The 23353-nt window shown below is 46.6% G+C and overlaps 1 protein-coding gene across 1 annotated transcript in view; it reads right to left on the bottom strand.

Moving 5' to 3' along the window:
* The window catches only part of LOC139230605 (uncharacterized), a 92501-nt gene that overhangs the window by 20464 nt on the left and 48684 nt on the right, over nt 1–23353 (bottom strand). Inside the window, exons 3-5 of the mRNA XM_070862424.1 lie at nt 12593–12709; nt 9969–10052; nt 4286–4378 (exon numbers count right to left, since the gene is read on the bottom strand). Coding sequence (XP_070718525.1) covers nt 4286–4378; nt 9969–10052; nt 12593–12709 — 294 coding nt within the window. The remainder of the gene's footprint in view (nt 1–4285; nt 4379–9968; nt 10053–12592; nt 12710–23353) is intronic.

The following is a 23353-nucleotide window of genomic DNA, read 5'->3' as shown; positions in this document are numbered from 1 at the left end:
AAATCCTGACAGTGCCATCACTCTTCAGCACAGGAACAATGGGACTGGCCCATTCATTAAATTCAACCGGTGAAATGACCCCTTCACGTTAGAGTCTGTCCAGTTCAATTTCGACCTTCTCTCTCATCATGTACAGGACCGTCCGGGCTTTGTAATGGACGGGTCTTGCATCCGAGTCCAGGTGGATCTGCACCTTGGCTCCCGTGAAGTTGCTGATGCCCGGTTCAAACAGCGAGGGAAATTTGCTCAGCACTTGAGCACACGAAGCGTCATCCACCAATGACAAAGCTTTAATAGCGTTCCAGTTCCACTTCATTTTTTCGAGCCAATTCCTGCCGAACAGCGTTGGACCATTGCCTGGAACGATCCACAGCGATAGATCATGAACCGCCCCATCGTACGACACCTTGACTGCTGCTCTGCCAATCACTGGTATGAGCTCTTTGGTGTAGGTACGCAATTTTGCATTTACTGGACTCAGCTTGGGTTTCACGGCCTTGGTGTCCCACAGCTTTTCAAAAGTCCTCTGGCTCATAGAAACATAGAAAATAGGTGCAGGAGTAGGCCATTCGGCCCTTCGAGCCTGCATCGCCATTCAATAAGATCATGGCTGATCATTCCCTCAGTACCCTTTTCCTGCTTTCTCTCCATACCCCTTGATCCCCTTAGCCATAAGGGCCACATCTAACTCCCTCTTGAATATATCCAATGAACTGGCATCAACTCTCTGCGGCAGGGAATTCCACAGATTAACAACTCTCTGAGTGAAGAAGTTTCTCCTCATCTCAGTCCTAAATGGCTTACCCCTTATCCTAAGACTTTGTCCCCTGGTTCTGGACTTCCCCAACTTCGGGAACATTCTTCCCACATCTAACCTATCCAGTCAAGTCAGAATCTTATACATTTGAATGCCTTGTTGCACCACCGTCTCTCAAACATCTTTTTACTCGTGATAGATTGGCTAGCACCAGGGTCCAGTTCCATGGCTATGGGTAAGCCATTCAATTTTACGTTTAGCATTATAGGTGGACATTTCGTCACAAATGTGCGCACCCCGTGTATCTCAGTATCTGCCTCCTCTCTCTGAGGCTCGAAATTGCTTTGATCCACCATGGGCCAATCTTCCTCTGCCACGTGGTGGTTAGCAGGTTTTGCAGAGCTAACAGCTCGTTTGCAAGCTCGTTTGAGATGCCCCATTGTTCCACAGCTCTTGAAAACATACCCTTTGAAGCGGCATGAATAGGCTGAATGGAAGCCTCCACAACGCCAACAAGGTGTGAATTGCCTTGCATTCATCCTTTGTTGGGGACTCTGAGTCATCTGGGTCACCTGAGGCTTGCTGGCAGTTGCAGACTCGTAGTTTCTGCCCTATACATTTCTGCTCGCAAACACAGTTCCAGTTAATTTATGAACATTGCTAGCACTTGTGTGCTGAGAGATTTGTTTGTTGTTATCACTGGTGGACATAAACGCCTGTGCTATCGCAATGGCCTTACTGAGGGTCGGTGTCTCTACAGTCAAAAGCTTTCGTAGGATGGTCTTGCAGCCAATGCCCAGTACAAAAAAAGTCTCTGAGCATTTGCTCCAGGTAGCCATCAAACTCACATTGTCCTGCAAGTCACCTTAGCTCGGCAATGTAGCTCGCCACTTCCTGACCTTCATATCGCTGGCACGTGTAGAACCGATACCTGGCCATCAACACGCTCTCCCTCGGGTTAAGATGCTCCCGTACCAGTGTACACAGCTCCTCATACGACTTACCAGTGGGTTTCACCGGAGCCAGAAGATTTTTCATGAGGCTGTAGGTCAGTGCCCGCAGACTGTGTGGAGGACCGCTCTCCTTTTTGCAGTGCTTCCTTCTCCTTCCAGCTCGTTGGCTACAAAGTACTGGTCTAGCCATTCGACATAGGCTTCCCAGTCCTCACACACTGAGAAGTTCTGCAGGATGTCCACAGTTTGCTACCATCTTTGCGTTGGATTCGTATTCTCGTCGCCAGTTATTGTGTTCCTAACACAGATGAGGCTGCACACTGGGAGTTTAAAGTAACAGTGACCTCAGTCTTTAATAAGACACTCCAGAATGAGGAACAAGCTTTACGGGCCGGCTTATATACAGTGCTCCCAAGGGATGTTGGGATCCCTTGGAACTTCAGGGGATGAGCTCCCTGGTGGCGGAACATGGGAGTGCGTGCTTTACAGATACACAACAATAAGAACATAAGAACATAAGAAATAGGAGCAGGAGTTGGCCATTTGGCCCCTCGAGCCTGCTCCGCCATTCAATACAATCATGGCTGATCTGATCTTGGTCTCAACTCCACTTCCCTGCCCACTCCCCATAACCCGTGCCTCATCAATTTACAATTGTTGTGAAGAGGATAAGGAGAGAGGGTAGGAGAAATATTTTATTCAGAGAGCAGTTGGAGCATGGAATGCTTTGTCAGAGGGGACAGTTTTAAGAGAAAAGTGGAGAAGATACAGGGTTATGGGGAGAAAACTGAGCAGTGGGATTAGTTCTGGACACCTCGAGCTAAGAGGAGGCATCTGTGTTGTAGACTTCTACAGTTCTCTGGCTACTGCCTGCCAAAAGTAAAATTATATTCAAGACAGAGAAAGAGAAATATAATTAAATGCTCAAATAAAGTTAAGAATAAACATGATTTTTCCACACTAATAAAAGGAACATTTGGAAAAGATTCATTCACAATAACTACAAGTAGCACCACAATTGCTTAATGGGTAAATCCACTGTCTAGTGTAGTACTGAGCCACACACACGAGGTAAAGTGGAAAGCTCAATCTCTGGTCTATGCCGAGATATCTGATCTCAGCTAGGATGATGTAATGCTCACAGGGTTTCCTGTACGGGCTGCTCCTGCACACTCTCCACTTTGCCATCCTCAACTGCCGTCCGGACACACCATGGTGCACCACCTTGCCGTCCGGAGGAGGCGGGTGTCCCCAATGGGGTGTACTCTACGCGGGAGTCCTCCCTGTATTTATTGGGGACTTGGCCTGGAGAGTGTTGCACGGAGCAGTCCCGTGCAATAAGTTGTTAAGTCGGTTCACGGGCTCCCAGGCCGCCTGCAATTTCTGCGGTCTGGAGGAGTCCGTGTTCCACATGTATGTTCAGTGTGTGAGGTTGCAGTCCCTGTTCCAATATTTGAAGGGGCTGCTCCTCAAATTCTGGTTGCACTTCAGTCCCACACTCCTGATCTTTGGGTACCCTGTGCGGAGGGGAGCGGGCAGGTTGGAAGGCCTCCTCGTAGGACTGCTCCTGGGCACGGCCAAGGGGGCCATCAGTCGGCCTAGGCAGGGGGCGGTCGAGGGGGCCGCTTAGCCCGACTGCCTGCTTCTCTTCCGCGGTTACATCCGAGCCAGGGTGTCCTTGGAGATGGAACATGCGGTGTCCACCGGTACGCTCGTGGCCTTCCGCGGGAGGTGGGCACCAGAGGGACTGGAGTGCATCATCACCCCGGCAACCAAATTTTAATTTAATTTTATGTTTAAATGTTAATTTGTTTAATTTGCCGGTTTTAGTGCCCCCTTCCTTTTAGCCAGGGGGCACTTGTATAATTTGTGTTTCAGTGCCCTAAAAAAAAGTGTTTTTGAGTCAGGGGGCACTTGATTTAATCATTTCCTACAAAATAGTTGTAGAGCTTGTTGTCAAATTTTAATTTGATTTAAGTTTACTGTTCAAAGTCTAATTTCTTTAAGTTTGTCGGTTTTAATGCCCCCCCCCTTCAATCAGGGGGCATTTGATTTATAGATTCTACCAAAAATAGTTGTATGTGGAGCTTGTTGCATTGTGAGTGGCTTAGCTAGTCACGTGATGTTCACAAGACTCAATAAAACTGCAGTCAGTTGGGTTTCGGCCATCTATGATGAGGTATGCAGTTGTGAGCCTGGGGAGTGAACTGAATGTGTCGTGTGATTGTCAAACATTTGTTAACAAACTAACTTGTTCTTACTAGCAATGTGTAGCTATGAATTCTTAAGCAAAGAACCCATGAAGCAAATACATTACAAATGGCACTAAGGATACTACAATTGGCTTCAGAGTGGCAGAGGCCGGGGAGCAGGCCTCCTGCCTGCTCTCTTTGATGAGAGAAGAGTGTGTGGTGCAGCATTTTAACAGCAGAGGGCAGGAATTAGGAATTTGTCTTCATCGCCTTGCATTGAGCACGAATTTACTCATTTCACTTTAATGTATCCACTTTGTAAAGTCTTCTAAAATGTCCGCTTTAAATCAGTTAGGGTTTATACAGGTATTTGCGATACTTACTGTAGATGAAGACAATCAGACATAACACAAATGGTGAAGCAACAGCAGCAAATAATCCATGTAACAAGGGCCATTCAGAAGCGCACCCGTCCTCTAAAAAGAATAAAAAGGTTATCAGTCGGAATTTGTATTTTAATATGGGAATATTGAGCTAAAGAACTAGTACCAAAACCAAGATACAGTCAATTTTTTTCCTTTCATAGAATCATAGAATAGTACATCAGAGAAGGAGGCCATTCGGCCCATCGAGTCTGCGCCGGCTCTTTCGAAGAGCAACCCAGTCAGTCCCAGTCCCTCCCGCTCTTTCCTCATACCCCTGCAATTTTCTCTCCAAGTATTTATCCAATTGCCTTTTTAAGGCTACTAATGTGTCTGCCTCCCCCACCCTCTCAGGCTGTGCATTCCAGATCCTAACCACCTGCTGTTTAAAAATGGTTTTCCCTCATATCGCCTTTGGTTCTTCTGCCAATCACCTTAAATCTGCGACCTCTGGTCCGACACCCTTCAGCCATTGGAAACAGATTCTCTTTATTTACTCTATTTGAACCATTCCATGATTTTAAACATTATTTCAGGGAAATAATCATCATAGGCGGTCCCTCGGAATCGAGGAAGACTTGCTTCCACTCTAAGAATGAGTCCTTAGGTGACTGAACAGTCCAATACGGGACCCACAGTCCCTGTCACAGGTGGGACAGACAGTGGTTGAGGGAAGGGGAGGGTGGGACTGGTTTGCCGCACGCTCCTTCCGCTGCCTGCGCTTGGTTTCTGCATGCTCTCGGCAACGAGACTCGAGGTGCTCAGCACCCTCCCGGATGCACTTCCTCCACTTAGGGTGGTCTTTGGCCAGGGACTCCCAGGTGTCGGTGGGGATGTTGCACTTTATCAGGGAGGCTTTGAGGGTGTCCCTTGTAACGTTTCCTCTGCCCACCTTGAGCTCGTGTGCCGTGAAGGAGTTCCGAGTAGAGCGCTTGCTTTGGGAGTCTCGTGTCGGGGCATGCGGACAATGTGGCCTGCCCAGCGGAGCTGATCAAGTGTGGTCAGTGCTTCGATGCTGAGGATGTTGGCCTGGTCGAGGACGCTAACGTTGGTGCGTCTGTCCTCCCAGGGGATTTGCAGGATCTTACGGAGACAGCGTTGGTGGTATTTCTCCAGCACTTTGAGATGTCTGCTATACATGGTCCATGTCTCTGAGCCATACAGGAGGGCAGGTATTACTACAGCCCTGTAGACCATGAGCTTGGTGGTAGGTTTGAGGTATATAATAAGTACCAGTTGGACTGACACTATTAACAAAGAAGGTTATAGTTAGATTAGGCGCAGTACTTTGTACATTATTACAAAAATCACTAGCTCCTATCTATTTGGTGCTACCAGCCTTGACCAGGGAAAACTTTCATGGTCAGCTTCATTTAAATAATGTAGGCAGGCCCCTGGCAGTATTCCTGCATCCAACTGGGGGCTTGCTGTTGCGGGATTTAAATGTTTAAAACTGCATCAGGAGTAGGAAGCCTTAAAAAGATATCTGGAAGTTCTGCCACAGGACATTTCTGGAAGTGTCAACACTTGTAGTGCTGATCCAATTCAGCATGCAGAGGAGCCCCTGTCTGAGCGGCCAAGGAAACAGATGGTCATGACAATAAGGGCCGCCTCGGGCCACAGCCACCCATACAGTGCCACAAGCTGTACAATGACCCGATCAGGGAAGTCAAGGTAAAAAAAGAGTAAACAAACCTGCATTTATATAGTGCCTTTCACAACTTCAGGAGGTCCCAAAGTGTTTTGCAGCCAATTAATTACTGTAGTAACGGTGCAAAGTGGGGAAATTGTTCGTCGCATCAGAGAGCTGCTTGGTGACTCGCACATTTCCAACTCCATGGTCAAGAGTCAGGTGCTGCTGGGATACAATGATAGAGAGGCTTGTTCCCCGAGCAGTGGGTGGGGAAACCCAGTGGAAGGGAAACTGGATCCAAACCGGGGCAGACAGAACTCGCTCCCCTTCCTCAGGAAAATCTCTCTGTGGGAAGGGAAACTGGATCCAAACCGGGGCAGACAGAACTCGCTCCCTTTCCTCAGGAAAATCGCTCTATGGGAAGGGAAACTGGATCCAAACCGGGGCAGACAGAACTCGCTCCCCCTCCTCAGGAAAATCACTCTGTGGGAAGGGAAACTGGATCCAAACCGGGGCAGACAGAACTCGCTCCCTTTCCTCAGGAAAATCGCTCTGTGGGAAGGGAAACTGGATCCAAACCGGGGCAGACAGAACTCGCTCCCCCTCCTCAGGAAAATCACTCTGTGGGAAGGGAAACTGGATCCAAACCGGGGCAGACAGAACTCGCTCCCCCTCCTCAGGAAAATCACTCTGTGGGAAGGGAAACTGGATCCAAACCGGGGCAGACAGAACTCGCTCCCCTTCCTCAGGAAAATCGCTCTGTGGGAAGGATAGCACTGATTCCAATCTGGGGCTGGATGGGCCCATTAGTCCAGTAGAGTATCCATACCTGATCATCACGTCAACCTGCCAAGTTGACTGGGAGATCTTTTGCCTAATTAATTGATGCACCAGTCATCTACTGAATGTAGGGAAATGCGGCAGCTAATTTGCACTGACCAAAGTTCCATAAACGGCAATGCAATAAATGACCAGATAAGCTGTTTATTTCGTTGTTGTTGGTGGAGGGATAAATTTTGGCCAAGTACAGCAGAAGAACCCCTCTGCTCCTCTTCAAATAGAGCCATGCAATCTTGGTGAGAGTGAAGCCACAGGGATCAGTACTGGGGCCCCAGCTATTCACAATATATATAAATGATTTGGATGAGGGAACCAAATGTAATATTTCCAAGTTTGCTGATGACCCAAAACTAGGTGGGATTGTGAGTTGTGAGGAGGATTCAAAGACGCTGCAAGGCGACTTAGATAGGCTGAGTAAGAGGGCAAACATATGGCAGATGCAGTATAACATGGATAAATGTGAAGTTATCCACATTGGTAGGAAAAACATAAGGAAAAAGTATTATTTAAGTGATGATAGCTTGGAAAGTGTCGATGTAAAGAGGGACCTAGGTGTCCTTGAACACCAGTCATTGACAGCAAACATGCAGGTGCAGCAAGCAGTCAGGAAGGCAAATGGCATGTTGGCCTTCATTGCAAGAGGATTTGAGTACAGGAGCAAAGATGTCTTACTACAGTTATACAGGGCCTTGGTGAGACCACACCTGGAGTATTGTGTGCAGTTTTGGTCTCCTTACCTAAGGAAGGGTATACTTGCCATAGAGGGAGTGCAGCGAAGGTTCACCAGACTGATTCCTGGGATGGCAGGACTGTGGTATGAGGAGAGATTGGGTCGACTAGGCCTGTATTCACTAGAGTTTAGAAGAATGAGAGGGAATCTCATTAAAACGTATAAATTTCTGACTGGGTTGGACAGACTGGATGCGGGGAGGATGTTTCCCCGGGGCTGGGAAGTCTAGAACAAGGGGTCACAGTCTCAGGATACGGGGTAGCAAATTTAGGACCGAGCTGAGGAGAAATTTCTTCACTCAGAGGGTGGTGAACCTGTGGAATTCTCTACCACAGAAGGCTGTGGAGGCCAAGTTACTGAATATATTTAAGAGGGAGATAGATAGATTTCTAGACACAAAAGGCATCAAGGGATATGGGGAAAAAGTGGGAAGTGGTGAGATAGAGGATCAGTCATGATCATATTGAATGGCGGTGCAGACTCGAAGGGCCGAATGGCCTACTACTGCTCCTAGTTTCCATGTTTCTCTGAGCCTAGTGCCAAGAGAGCATCTTTGTGATAGGTGGAAGTCCTACCATGGCAAAGGTGCAGTGGGTTTCTACAAAAGCAGAAAATCACGGCCCATGAACTTGTTCTTGGAAGCAATAGTCCCCGAAATAGTAAAATCATTGGTGTGGTGTAATTACTGTGTCTCATCTGTGTGACAAGCCAGCCTCTCTGCAAAAGTATTCATGTGGTGTCATGTCTGACACCATTTGATTTCAAAATAATAGGTTTTTCATTACTGTCACTTGTCAAAACAGTACTGTTATTCTGATATTTGATTAATTTATGCTTAAGATTGACTAATGGCCATTTTCAAGCTATAATACTTTTTTCTGCTGAAGAAGCTGGGACTGAGAGCAGTCCCAGGACTGTCCAAGGCAGCATTGTGAAAAGGCAATGACAAGTCATACCGTTGCCTCTGTGTACATGACTTGGGCAATAAATGACTACTGTGGTGATTTTAGCCTGTATAAACCGGAGCTGTGTACTGGTATTTCTACAACCAAAGGCACTGAGAACAGCACAAGACACAAAGTGCAAATACAACTAACACAATTTAAGTCGATCATGAGACCTGGCTGATATCTCTGCCGGGCCAGTTAGTAAAGATACACCTGCTCATTATGGGGCGCAAGCTCTGATCACAGGAAGTGATGGAACTATGGTTTGGGACAAGAAAATGCTGCTTCATCATCATCATCATCATAGGCAGTCCCTCGGGATCGAGGAAGACTTGCTTCCACTCTTAGCATGAGTTCTCAGGCGGCTGAACAGTCCAATATGGGAACCACAGTCCCTGTCACAGGTGGGACAGACAGTGGTTGAGGGAAGGGGAGGGTGGGACTGGTTTGCCGCACGCTCCTTCCGCTGCCTGCGCTTGCTTTCTGCATGCTCTCAGCGACGAGACTCGAGGTGCTCAGCGCCCTCCCGGATGCACTTCCTCCACTTAGGGCGGTCTTTGGCCAGGGACTCCCAGGTGTCGGTGGGGATGTTGCACTTTATCAGGGAGGCTTTGAGGGTGTCCTTATAATGTTTCCTCTGTCCACCTTTGGCTCGTTTGCCGTGAAGGAGTTCCGAGTAGAGCGCTTGCTTTGGGAGTCTCGTGTCTGACATGTGAACAATGTGGCCTGCCCAGCGGAGCTGATCGAGTGTGGTCAGTGCTTCAATGCTGGGGATGTTGGCCTGGACATGGACGCTAATATCTGTGCGTCTGTCCTCCCAGGGGATTTGCAGGATCTTGCGGAAACATCGTTGGTGGGATTTCTCCAGCGACTTGAGTGTCTACTGTACATAGTCCATGTCTCTGAGACATACAGGAGGGCGGGTATTACTACAGCCCTGTAGACCATGAGCTTGGTGGTAGATTTGAGGGCCTGGTCTTCAAACACACTTTTCCTCAGGCGGCCGAAGGCTGCACTGGCGCACTGGAGGCGGTGTTGGATCTCGTCGGCAATGCCTGCTCTTGTTGATAGGAGGCTCCTGAGATTGGGGAAGTGGTCCACGTTGTCCAGGGCCACGCCGTGGATCTTGATGTTTGGGGGGCAGTGCTGTGTGGCGAGGACAGGCTGGTGTAGGACCTTTGTCTTACTAATTTCTAGCATAAGGCCCATGCTTTCATACGCCTCGGTAAATATTTCGACTATGTCCTGGAGTTCAGCCTCTGTGTGTGCACAGACGCAGGCGTTGTCCGCATACTGTAGCTCGACGACAGAGGTTGGAGTGGTCTGACCTGGCCTGGAGACGGCGAAGGTTGAACAGCTTCCCACTGGTTCAACAACCTGAGCAATGGCATCATGTGAAATCTCTCCTGGTGCAGCACATAACCCACATGGCTGGATTAAAAACAGTTTGAGATGTTTTTGCTCTGGTTAGTAAAGGTTGCTGAGTATACTCACCGCTGTACTCATACTTCTTCATAATCAATATTACTGTGGTGATGATTGTTACATGCACAAACATGGCGATCAGAATAGGTAACCCTGCCAAACACCAGAACATTAATAAAGTCTTGTTAAGTAGTAACAACATTCACCTCTGTACGCATGTCACATTACTGAATGCAAACAAGTTATCTCACTTCAGCAAACACCACTAGTCAGTTGTCGATGTTAAAAATGTCGCTAATGTACAGAAGAACATAAGAAATAGGAGCAGGAGTCAGCCACCTGGCCCCTCGAGCCTGCTCCGCCATTCAATAAGATCATGGCTGATCCGATCATGGACTCGGCTCCACTTCCCTGCCCGCTCTCCATAACCCTTGACTCCTTTATCGTTCAAAAATCTGTCTATCTCTGTCTTAAATTTATTCAATGACCCAGCCTCCACAGCTCTCTGGGGCAGAGAATTCCACAGATTTACAACCCTCAGAGAAGAAATTCATCCTCATCTCAGTTTTAAATGGACAGCCTCTTATTCTGAGACTATGCCCCTAGTTCTAGATTCCCCCACGAGGGGAAACATCCTCTCTGCATCTACCTTGTCGAGCCCCCTCAGAATCTTCTACATTTCAATAAGATCACTTCTCATTCTTCTGAATTCCAATGAGTATAGGCCCAACCTACTCAACCTTTCTTCATAAGTCAGCCCCCTTCATCTCAGGAATCAACCTCGTGAACTTTCTCTGAACTGCCTCCAATGCAAGTATATCCCTCCTTAAATACGGAGATTGAAACTGCACGCAGTACTCCAGGTGTGGCCTCACCAATACCCTGTACAGTTGCAGCACCCAATACCCTGCTTTTATACTCCATCCCCTTTGCAATAAAGGCCAACATTCCATTGGCCTTCCTGATCACTTGCTGTACCTGCATACTAACTTTTTGTGTTTCATGCACAAGGAACCCCAGGTCCCTCTGTCCTGCAGCATTTTGTAATCTCTGCCCATTTAAATAATTTGCTTTTTTATTTTTCCTACCAAAGTGGATAACCTCACATTTTCCCACATTATATTCCCTCTGCCACATTTTTGCTCACTTACTTAGCTTGTCTATATCCCTTTTCAGATTCTTTGCATCCTTCTCACAACTTGCTTTCTCACCTATTGGCTACATTACACTCGGTCCCTTCATCCAAGTCATTAATATTGATTGTAAATAGTTGAGGCCCCAGCACTGATCCCCTGTGGCACCCCGCTAGTTACAGTTTGCCAACCTGAAAATGACCCATTTATCCCTATTCTCTATTTTCTGTTAGCCAATCCTCTATCCATGCTAATATATTACCCCCAACCCCGTGAGCTCTTATCTTGTGCAGTACCCTTTTATGTGGCACCTTATTGAATGCCTTCTGGAAATCCAAATACACCACATCCACTGGTTCCCCTTTAACCACCCTGCTCATTACACTCCAGCAAATTTATCAAACATGATTTCCCTTTCATAAAACCATGCTGACGCTGCTTGACTGTATTAATACTTTCTAAATGTCCTGCTACTACTTCCTTAATAATGGACTACAGCATTTTCCCAATGACAGATGTTAGGCTAACTGGTCTATAGTTTCCTGCTTTCTGTCTCCCTCCTTTCATAAATAGGGGCGTTATATTTGCGGTTTTCCAGTCTGCTGGGATCTCCCCAGAATCCAGGGAATTTTGGTAGATTCCAGCCAGTGCATCCACTATCTCTGCAGCCACTTCTTTTAAGATCCTAGGATGCAAGCCAGGGGACTTGTCCACCTTTAGTCCATTAATTTGCCTAGTACTTTTTCCTCTCATGATTGTTTTAAGTTCCCCCTTTCCAATAGCCCCAAATAGAGTTGTGTTACAGACCTAATTTAATGGGGTAACAGGCTTGAGGAGTTACAAGGCCTATTCCTGTTCCTATTGTTCCTAATTTCTTCTCTCAGAGGGTTGTAAATCTGTGGAATTCTCTGTCAGAGTCATTGAATATATTTAAGGTGGAGAAAGACAGATTTTTGAGCGATAAGTGAGTGAAGGTTGTGGGGAGCGGGCAGGGAAGTGGAGCGGAGTCCATGATCAGATCAGCCATGATCTTATTGAATGGCGGAGCAGGCTCGAGGGGCCAATGGCCTACCCCTGTTTCTATTTCTTATGTTCCCATGAGTCCGAATGTGTCCCATAGTATAAAAGGGGAATATTCAGAACACAAGAACCAGAATCAGAGAGCTGAGGATGTACCCCACAATCTAGTATTGGCACCTATTTACATTGCAATCTCATTATCTTGTGAAACTGATATCCTCGTGCATGCATTTGCTAACATTTCGCCACTATATAATTGCACATGTAACAGTAGAATTACTTTCATTCGTACTGAGAAAAAGAATGTTATGGCAAGCAAAGTTACCCAGCATAAGATACGTTACTAGAAAATTTGGTATTTAAGCAAAACTGGTGTGGAGACTATCTCAGGCCAAAGGGAAATGACAGTGTCAAAAGCAGCAAGATTGTACATTCATTCACCTGTTATAAAGTTCATCGTTATTAATAAAAGTATAATGGGATAATATATGTATGGGCGCAATACACACCTATAGTACAACAATTAAGCTTCTTACTTACAGTTATTTGTCCAAAACCGTTGAAATGGACCTATTTTCTTTCCCAAAAACAGTAATATTGGCGAAAGCAAGAAAACAATTGAAACGATGAAAAGTGCCACTGTTTCAATGGACCAACCTGCAGAAGATGAGGATTAACAAAGTCATCATATAAAATGAAATCTGGGTTAAAGACTGCTTTAATGGCAGCTGAAATAATGGTCTCCACTTGTCTTTTCTCTGTTTAGTTGTTATTGGAGACAGTGGCCTGGATTTTAACTCCCGGGTGTGGACATGGAAAGCAAGTACATTCGGGCATGGCAACAGGCTCGACTGGTTTGATTAGCAAGGCGCTTTCTGACTTCCCAACCATCGGGGTGGCTCCCCGGCCATTAGAATCTGACGACAGGAGGCTCGCATCAGGGACCTGCGCAAACCGTCCCCAGCACTAGGCAAGTGTTCCAGGAGAGCAATTCCAGTCGGGGGAGGCCCTGAAGTTTCCTTATTGGGCTTGGATGAGCACTGCTGCTCCTACTGGCACACAAGGAAACTAAAAAAAAAATGTAAAAATGTACCTTGCTGGGTCTACATGAGAAGGACACATTGTTCACATGCCAGACACGAGATTCCCAAAGCAAGCGCACTACTCGGAACTCCTTCACGGCAAACGAGGCAAAAGGTGGGCAGAGGAAACGTTACAAGGACACCCTCAAAGCCTCCCTGATAAAGTGCAACATCCCCACCGACACCTGGGAGTCCCTGGCCAAAGACCACCCTAAGTGGAGGAAGAGCATCCGGGAGGGCGCTGAGCACCTCGAGTCTCATCGCTGAGAGCATGCAGAAACCAAGTGCAGGCAGCGGAAGGAGTGTGCGGCAAACCAGTCCCACCCTCCCTTTCCCTCAACCACTGTCTGTCCCACCTGTGAGAGAGTCTGTGGTTCCCGTATTGGACTGTACAGCCACCTAAGAACTTGTTATGTATGCAATAAAGGTTCAAACTAAGCAAGGTACAACCTTGCATACTGCTGGTCGGTTGGTTGGACGGTTTCTTGGTCCGACTGCTCTGGCTCGTCTGTGTGCCTCAGCTTTGTTTGATCCATGTGTTTCCTGCAAGTTTGCCCATTCTTGAGCTTAACAACAAATACTCTGTTGCCCTCCTTGGCCATGACCATACCAGCGATCCATTTGGGACCCTGACCATAATTCAACACATATACAGGATCATTAACAGAAATCTCGCATGACACAGTTGCGCGATCGTGGTACCCTTGTTGACTCTGTCTTCTGTATTCAACATGATTACTTAAACCTGGGTGTACAAGAGATAGCTTGGTCTTAAGACCTCTTTTTTTCATGAGTTCTGCAAGCGAGACTCCTGTGAGTGTGTGGGTCTTGTCCTGTAACTCAGCAGTATGCAAGACAAGCGGGTCTGCAGTGACCCTTGGGTTACTCTCCTCATGCTTTGCTTGATAATTTGTACTGCACGTTCTGCTTGCCTGTTGGATGCAGGCTTGAACGGTGCAGACCTTACATGTTTTATGCTGTTAAGTTTTACAAACTCCTGAAACTCCTGACTGGTGAAGCACGACCCATTGTTGCTCACCACTATGTCAAGCAGACCATGTGTCGCGAACATGACATTGAGATTCTCTATGGTTTCCGTGGACGTACTAGATGATATGATTATGCATTCTATCCACTTCGAATAAACATCCACCACCACTAAAAACATCTTGCCCAGGAAGGGACCTGCAAAATCTACATGGATCCTGGACCAAGGTTTGGATGGCCATGACCACAGACTCAGCGGCGATTCCGCTGGTGCTTTGCTGAGCTGCATGCAGGTGTTGCACTGATGCACGCATGCTTCCAGCTCAGAATCAATTCCTGGCCACCATACGTGGGACCTGGCGATGGCCTTCATCATCACTATACCACAATGTGTGCTATGTAACTCACGCACAAACTTCTCTCTCCCTTTCTTAGACATTACAACTCGATTGCCCCACAATATGCAATCTGCTTGATGGCCTCCTCGCACATTTGCTGAGGTATGGCAGACCAATCCCCTTTGAGGATGCAACCCTTTACCACCGATAATATCGGGTCCTGGCTGGTCCAGGTCTTAACTTGTTGAGCCGTGACAGGGATACCTTCACTCTCAAAAGCATCCATGATTAACATTAAATCCGCCGGTTGTGGCGTTTCCAACTCCGGTGTGGGCAATGGCAACTAGCTCAAAGCATTGGCACAATTCTCTGTGCCAGGTCTGTAGCGAATGACATAATCATAGGCAGATAATGTCAGCGTCCACCTTTGGATGTGGGATGAAGCGTTGGTATTGATACCTTTGCTCTCGGACAACAACAAAATGAGTAGCTTGTGATCGGTCTCTAATTCAAACTTCAGACCGAACAGGTATTGATGCATCTTTTCAACACCGTACACACACGCTAAAGCTTCTTTTTCTACCATGCTGTAGGCTCTTTCTGCTTTAGACAAACTTTTGGATGCGTACGCGACAGGTTGAAGTTTCTCCGACTCATTGGCTTGTTGTAACACGCAACCAATTCCATATGACGATGCGTCACAGGCCAAAACTAAACGTTTACATGGGTCATAATGTACCAGCAGATTGGTGGCTTTCTCGAAAGCTCTGTCTTGCGATGCGCCCCACACCCAGCTGTTGCCTTTTCTCAATAGCATGTGCAGTGGTTCAAGTAAGGTGCTCAATTTAGGTAGGAAGTTACCAAAGTTGTTGAGTAGACCCAGGAACGAACGCAGCTCCCTCACGTTCTGCGGCTTGGGTGCATTCTTGATGGCGTTGGTTTTCAGGTCAATAGGTCTGATGCATAAGCGGCGATTTTCCTCCCGAGGAATTCGACCTCCGGTGCCATGAAGACGCACTTCGAGCGTTTAAATCTGAGTCCCATTCTGTCCATTCGGAGTAGAACCTCTTCCAGGTTGTTCAGATGTTCCTTGGAGTCACGACCGGGGATCAGGATGTCATCTTGGAACACAACGGTTCTGGGAACGGACTTCAGTAGACTTTCTATATCCCTCTGGAATATTTCTGCAGCAGAGCAAATTCCAAACGGACACCTGTGGTAAATAAACAGTCCTTTGTGCGTGTTAATGCATGTAAGTCTCTTTGACATCGTGACCAACTCCTGCGTCATATAGGCCGATATCAAGTCTAGTTTTGTGAATGACTTCCCTCCGGCTAGCATCGCAAACAAGTCATCAGCCTTCAGTAACCAGTTAGCCTGACATCGGTAGTGGGGTAAATGTTGGAATCAATTGTTAAAGATGTAATAGCAGCGCATTTGGAAAGCAGTGACAGGATTGGTCCAAGTCAGCATGGATTTATGAAAGGGAAATCATGCTTGACAAATCTTCTAAAATTTTTTGAGGATGTAACTCAGAGTGGACAAGGGAGAACCAGTGGATATATTTGGACTTTCAAAAGGCTTGTGACAGGGTCCCACACAAGAGATTAGTATGCAAAATTAAGGTACACATGGTATTGGGAGTAATGTATTGACTGGTTGGCAGACAGGAAGCAAAGAGTAGGAATAAACGGATCCTTTTCAGAATGGCAGGCAGTGACTAGTGGGGTACCGCAAGGTTCAGTGCTGGACCCCAGCTATTTACAATATACATTAATGATTTGGACGAAGGAATTGGATGTAATATCATGGCACCGTGGGTGGCTCTGCTGCACTGGAGGGCAGGAAAAAGAGTGGGAGAGCTATAGTGATAGGGGATTCAATTGGTAAGGGGTATAGATAGACGTTTCTGCGGCCGCAACCGAGACTCCAGGATGGTATGTTGCCTCCCTGGTGCAAGGGTCAAGGATGTCTCGGAGCGGGTGGAGGGCATTCTGAAAAGGGAGGGTGAACAGCCAGTTGTCGTGGTGCATATAGGTACCAATGATATACCGTATATACTCGCGTATCCTACGATCTCACGTATCCTACGATCTCACGTATCCTGCGACCCCTAAATTTTCGTCCCCAAAACATGATTTTATCATATCCCATGTATCATGTGAGTCACTTTTTTGAGATACCAGATGACACTAGGCTAGGCTTTCAAACAAGTTTAACAAGTACCCAACACGTAACAAGTACCCTAACACATAACAACGATCGAATACAGACCTTAACAACCGAATCATGAAACAGCTGTTTTGCTGTTTCTCATTACGATAATAAACAGTTACCGTATTTCGTTCCAAATCTCATCTAAGGTAGTAAACTATGACAAATATATTTTTACATTCTACCCTTAGCCACTATGGAGGAAAGATCTGCGAAGAAATATACTGCCAAATTTAAGCTGCAAGTTGTTGCCGAAGCGGAACAAAGCAACAACGTTAAAGCTGTTTGGTGTCGGAGAAAGCTGTGTCCGAAACTGGAGAAAACAAAAATAAAAATTGAAGGAAACTCCTTCCTATAAATGCGCAAATCGCGGGTCGAAATGTCATTGGCCGCATTTAGAAGATAAAGTATCAAAGTGAGTGTCCGAAAATCGAGAAAATGGTTATATTATAACACGATCTAAAATAAGACTTTATGCTTTACGAGAAGCAAGAAAAATGGGCATTCGTGTGTTTACTGCCTAACAGCCTAATCTTGGCCAGCACTTCACACCCGCAAATTTTGTATCTCGCGTATCATGCTACCCCCCAAATTTAGGTTACAATTTAGGTCTTCAAAAGTCGCATGATACGCGAGTATATACGGTAGATTAAAAAAGGGATGAGGTCCTACAAGACAAATTTAAGGAGCTAGGAGCTCAATTAAAAAGTAGGACCTCAAAAGTAGTAATCTCAGGATTGCTACCAGTGCCACGTGCTAGTCAGAGTAGGAATCGCAGGATAGCTCAGATGAATACGTGGCTTGAGGAGTGGTGCACAAGGGAGGGATTCAAATTCCTGGGACATTGGAACCGGTTCTGGGGGAAGTGGGACCAGTACAAACCGGACGGTCTGCACCTGGGCAGGACTGGAATCAATGTCCTAGGGGGAGTGTTTGCTAGTGCTGTTGGCGAGGAGTTAAACTAATATGGCAGGGGGATGGGAACCTATGCAGTGAGCTAGAGGGAAGTAGAATGGGGGCAGAAGCAAAAGCAAGAAAGAAGAAAAGTAAAAGTGGAGGACAGAGAAACCCAAGGCAAGAAGCAAAAAGGCCCATATTACAGCAAAATTCTAAAGGGGCAAAGTGTGTTAGAAAGACAAGCCTGAAGGCTCTGTGCCTCAATGTGAGGAGTATTTGGAACAAGGTGGACAAATTAACTGCGCAGATAGCAGTTAACGGGTATGATGTAGTTGGTATCACAGAGACATGGCTCCAGGGTGATCAAGGCTAGGAACTCAACATCCAGGGGTATTCAACATTTAGGAAGGATAGACAGAAAGGAAAAGGAGGTGGGGTGGCATTGCTAGTTAAAGAGGAAATTAATGCAATAGCAAGAAAGGACATTAGCTTGGATGATGTGGAATCAATATGGGTGGAGCTGCGGAATACCAAGGGGCAAAAACGCTAGTGGGAGTTGTGTACAGACCACCAAACAGTAGTAGAAAGGTTGGGGACAGCATCAAACAAGAAATAAGGGATGCATGCAATAAAGGTATGGCGCATGCAATAAAGGTACGGCAATTATCATGGGTGACTTTAAGATTGGGCTAATCAAACTGGTAGCAATACGGTGGAGGAGAATTTCCTGGAGTGTATTAGAGATGGTTTTCTAGACCAATATGTCGAGGAACCAACCAGGGAGCTGGCCATCCTAGACTGGGTGATTTGTAATGAGAAAGGACTAATTAGCAATCTTGTTGTGCGCGACCCCTAGGGGAAGAGTGACCATAACATGGTAGAATTCTTTATTAGGATGGAGAGTGACACAGTTAATTCAGAAACTAGAGTCCTGAACTTAAGGAAAGGTAACTTCGATGGTTTGAGGCATGAATTGGCTAGAATAGACTGGCAAAGGATACTTAAAGGGTTGACGGTGGATAGGCAATGGCAAACATTTAAGGATCACATGGATGAGCTTCAACAATTGTACATCCCTGTCTGGAGTAAAAATAAAACGGAGAAGGTGGCTCAACCGTGGCTAACAAGGGAAATTAAGGATAGTGTTAAATCCAAGAGGCATATAAATTGCCAGAAAAAGCAGCAAACCTGAGGACAGGGAGAAATTTAGAATTCAGCAGAGAAGGACAAAGGGTTTAATTAGGAGGGGGAAAATAGAGTACAAGAAGAAGCTTGCCGGGAACATAAAAACTGACTGCAAAAGCTTCTATAGATATGTGAAGGGAAAGATTAGTGAAGACAAACATAGGTCCCTTGCAGTCGGATTCAGGTGAATTTATTATGGGGAACAAAGGAATGGCAGACCAATTGAATGAATACTTTGGTTCTGCCTTCACGAAGGAAGCCACAAATAACCTTCCGAAAGTACTAGGGGACCGAGGGTCTAGTGAGGAGGAGGAGGAACTGAAGGATATCCTTATTAGGCGGGAAATTGTGTTAGGGAAATTGATGGGATTGAAGGTTGATAATTCCCCGAAGCCTGATAGTCTGCATCCCAGAGTACTTAAGGAAGTGGCCCGAGAAATAATGGATGCATTGGTGATCATTTTCTAACAGTCTATCTACTCGGGATCAGTTCTTATGAACTGGAGGGTAGCTAATGTAACACCACTTTTTAAAAAGGGAGGGAGAGAAAGTGGGTAATTATAGACTGGTTAGCCTGACATCAGTGGTGGGGAAAATGTTGGAATCAATTATTAAGGATGAAATAGCAACACATTTGGAAAGCAGTGACAGGATCGGTCCAAGTCAGCATGGATTTGTGAAGGGGAAATCATGCTTGACAAATCTTTTGGCATTTTTTGAGGATGTAACTAGTAGAATGAACAAGGGAGAACCAGTCGATGTGGTGTATTTGGATTTTCAAAAGGCTTTTGACAAGGTCCCACACAAGAGATTGGTGTGCAAAATCAAAGCTCATGGTATAGGGGGTAATATACTGACGTGGATAGAGAACTGGTTGGCAGACAGGAAGCAGTCAGGATAAACGGATCCTTTTCAGAATGACAGGCAGTGACTAGTGGGGTGCCGCAGGGCTCAGTGCTGGGACCCCAGCTCTTTACCATATACATCAATGATTTGGATGAGGGAATTGAATGTAATATCTCCAAGTTTGCAGATGACACTAAACTAGGTGGCGGTGTAAGCTGTGAGTGGGACGCTATGAGGCTACAGGCCAACTTAGACAGGTTAGGTGAGTGGGCAAATGCATGGCAGATGCAGTATAATGTGGATAAATGTGAGGTTATCCACTTTGGTGGCAAAAACAGGGAGCCAGAATATTATCTGAATGGTGACAGATTAGGAAAAGTGGAGGTGCAACGAGACCTGGGTGTCATGGTACATCAGTCATTGAAAGTTGGCATGCAGGTACAGCAGGTGGTGAAGAAAGCAAATGGTATGTTGGCCTTCATAGCGAGAGGATTTGAGTATAGGAGCAGGGAGGTCTTATTGCAGTTGTACAGGGCCTTGGTGAGGCCACACCTGGAGTATTGTGCACAGTTGTGGTCTCATAATCTGAGGAAGGACATTCTTGCTATTGAGGGAGTGCAACGAAGGTTCACCAGACTGATTCCCGGGATGGCAGGACTGACATATGAAGAAAGACTGGATCGACTAAGCTTATATTCACTGGAATTTAGAAGAATGAGAGGGGATCTCATAGAAACATGCAAAATTCTGACGGGATTGGACAGGTAAGATGCAGGAAGAATATTCCTGCTGTTGGGGAAGTCCAGAACCAGGGGTCACTATTATATATGTGGACTTGTATTTACTCTGTACAGCCACCAGAGGACTCATTCCCCGGAGTCCCAAGGGATCCCATAATCCCTTGGGAGCACAGGTATTTAAGAAGGCTTCACAGGTTGGAGAGGCACTCTGGAGACCTGCAATAAAAGACTACAGTCACACTTTACTTTGAGCTCACAGTGTTCTGTCTGACTCTTTCTCCATACACTACAACTGGTGATGAGAAACAGACAGCGAACCCAAAGATGCAGAGAACAGTGGGCATCCTGGAGGGAATTTTCAGAGTGAGATGATTGGGAAACTTTTGTGGAGTGACTTGACCAATACTTCATGGCCAACGAGCTAGATGGGGAAGAGAGCGCTGCCAAACATAAAGTGACCCTCCTCACCGTCTGTGGGGCACCAACGTATGGCCTCATGAAGAATCTGCTCACTCCAGCGAAACCCACGGAGAAATCATACGACGATTTGTACACACTGCTCCGAAAGCATTTGAACCCAAAGCAAAGCGTTCTGATGGCGAGGTACTGGTTCTACACCTACAAAAGACCTAAAGGCCAGGAAGTGGCGAGCTATGTCACCGAGCTAAGACGCCTTGCAGGACACTGCGAATTTGAAGGACATTTGGAGCACATGCTCAGAGACTTTTTCGTACTTGGCATTGGCCACGAAACCATACTTCAAGTTTTTGACTGTAGCGACCCCAACCTTGAGTAAGGCCATAGCGATAGCCCAGGCGTTCATTGCCACCAGTGACAATACGAAGCAAATCTCTTAGCACACAAGTGCTGCTACAAGTACTGTGAACAAAGTGATGTTGTTTTCGAATCGTAACATACAGGGCAGGTCACACATACCTGCAGCTACACGTCTGCAGATGTCTGAGTCCACCATCAAGGGTGATGAATGCAAGGCCATTAACACCTTGTTGGCACTGTGGGGGTGATCATCGTTTCCATTCATGCCGATTCAAAGGATATGTTTGCAAGGGCTGTGGAACAATGGGACACCTCCAACGAGTGTGCAGGCGAGCTGCTAAGCCTGTTAAACCTCCAAACCACCATGTTGCAGAGGAGGACAGATCCACGGAGGATCACTACAAACCAGAGCCTCAGATAGAGGAGGCAGAGGTACATGGGGTGCACACATTCACCACGAATTGTCCCCCGATAATGCTGAATGTTGAACTCAATGGACTCCCGGTGTCAATGGAGCTGGACACAGGCGCGAGTCAGTCCATCATGGGCAAAAAGATTTTCAAAAGGTTGTGGTACAACAAGGCCTCAAGGCCAGTCTTAACTCCAGTTCGCACAAAACTAAGAACTTACACAAAAGAACTAATTCCTGTAATCGGCAGTGCTACTGTAAAGGTCTCCTACGATGGAGCGGTGCACAAGCTACCACTCTGGGTGGTACCGGGCGATGGTCCCACGCTGCTCGGCAGGAGCTGGCTGGGAAAGATACGCTGGAACTGGGACGACGTCCGAGCGCTATCGCCCGCTGACAACACTTTGTGTGCCCAGGTCTTAAACAAATTTCCTTCGCTGTTTGAACCAGGCATCGGGAAATTACAAGGAGCAAAAGTGCAGATCCACCTAATTCTGGGGGCGCGACCCATCCATCACAAGGCGAGAGCAGTACCGTACATAATGAAAGGGTAGAGATCGAGCTAGACCGGCTGCAATGAGAGGGCATCATTTCACCAATTGAGTTCAGTGAGTGGGCCAGTCCTATTGTCCCAGTCCTCAAGGGAGACGGCACCGTCAGAATCTGTGGTGATTACAAAGTAACTATCAATTGTTTCTCCCTGCAGGATCAATACCCACTACCAAAAGCCGACGACCTCTTTGCAACGCTGGCGGGAGGAAAGACGTTCACGAAGCTGGATCTGACTTCAGCCTACATGCGCAGGAACTGGAGGAATCATCGAAGGCCCTCACCTGCATCAACACGCCCAAAGGTCTTTTTGTTTATAACAGATGACCGTTTGGAATCCGATCAGTGGCGGCGATATTCCAGAGAAAATGGAAAGTTTACTGAAGTTGGTCTCGCACACCGTGGTCTTCTAGGATGACATATTGGTCACGGGTCGGAACACAGTCGAGCATCTGCAGAACCTGGAGGAGGTTCTTAGTCGACTCAACCGCGTGGGGCTCAGGTTAAAACGCTCGAAGTGCGTTTTCCTGGTGCTTGAAGTGGAGTTCCTGGGAAGGAGGATTGCGGCGGACAGCATCATGCCTACCAACGCGAAGACGGAGGCAATCGAGAATGCACCGAGGCCTACAAATATTAACATACTACCTGTGAAACCTCCAAATATTAACAGTATTTGTCTGGAGTAAAAATAAAACGAGAAAGGTGGCTCAATGGTGGCTAAGAAGGGAAATTAAGGATAGTGTTAAAGCCAAGGAAGAGGCATATAAATTGGCCAGAAAAAGCAGCAAACCTGAGGACTGGGAGAATTTTGTAATACAGCAGAGGAGGACAAGGGGTTTAATTAGGAGGGGGAAAATAGAGTATTAGAGGAATCTTGCTAGCAACATAAAAACTGACTGCAAAAGCTTCTATAGATATGTGAAGAGAAAAAGATGAGTGAAGACAAACGTAGGTCCCTTGCAGTCAGAATCAGGTGAATTTATAATGGGGAACAAAGAAATGGCGGACCAGTTAAACAAATGCTTTGGTTCTGTCTTCACGAAGGCGGACACGAAAAACCTTCTGGAAATACTAGGGGATCGAGGGTCTAGTGGGAAGGAGGAACTGAAGGAAATCCTTATTAGGCAGGAAATCGTGTTAGGGAAATTGATGGGATTGAAGGCCCAATAGTCTGCATCCCAGAGTACTTAAGGAAGTAGCCCTAGAAATAGTGGATGCATTGGTGATCATTTTCCAACAGTGTATCGACTCTGGATCGGTTCCTATGCACTGTAGGG

The sequence above is a fragment of the Pristiophorus japonicus genome, chromosome 19, assembly GCF_044704955.1.
Source record: "Pristiophorus japonicus isolate sPriJap1 chromosome 19, sPriJap1.hap1, whole genome shotgun sequence".
Taxonomy (NCBI): Eukaryota; Metazoa; Chordata; class Chondrichthyes; family Pristiophoridae; genus Pristiophorus; species Pristiophorus japonicus.
The sequence above is the reverse complement of the archived record's forward strand: the minus strand, read 5'-3'. Positions and strand labels throughout refer to the sequence as shown.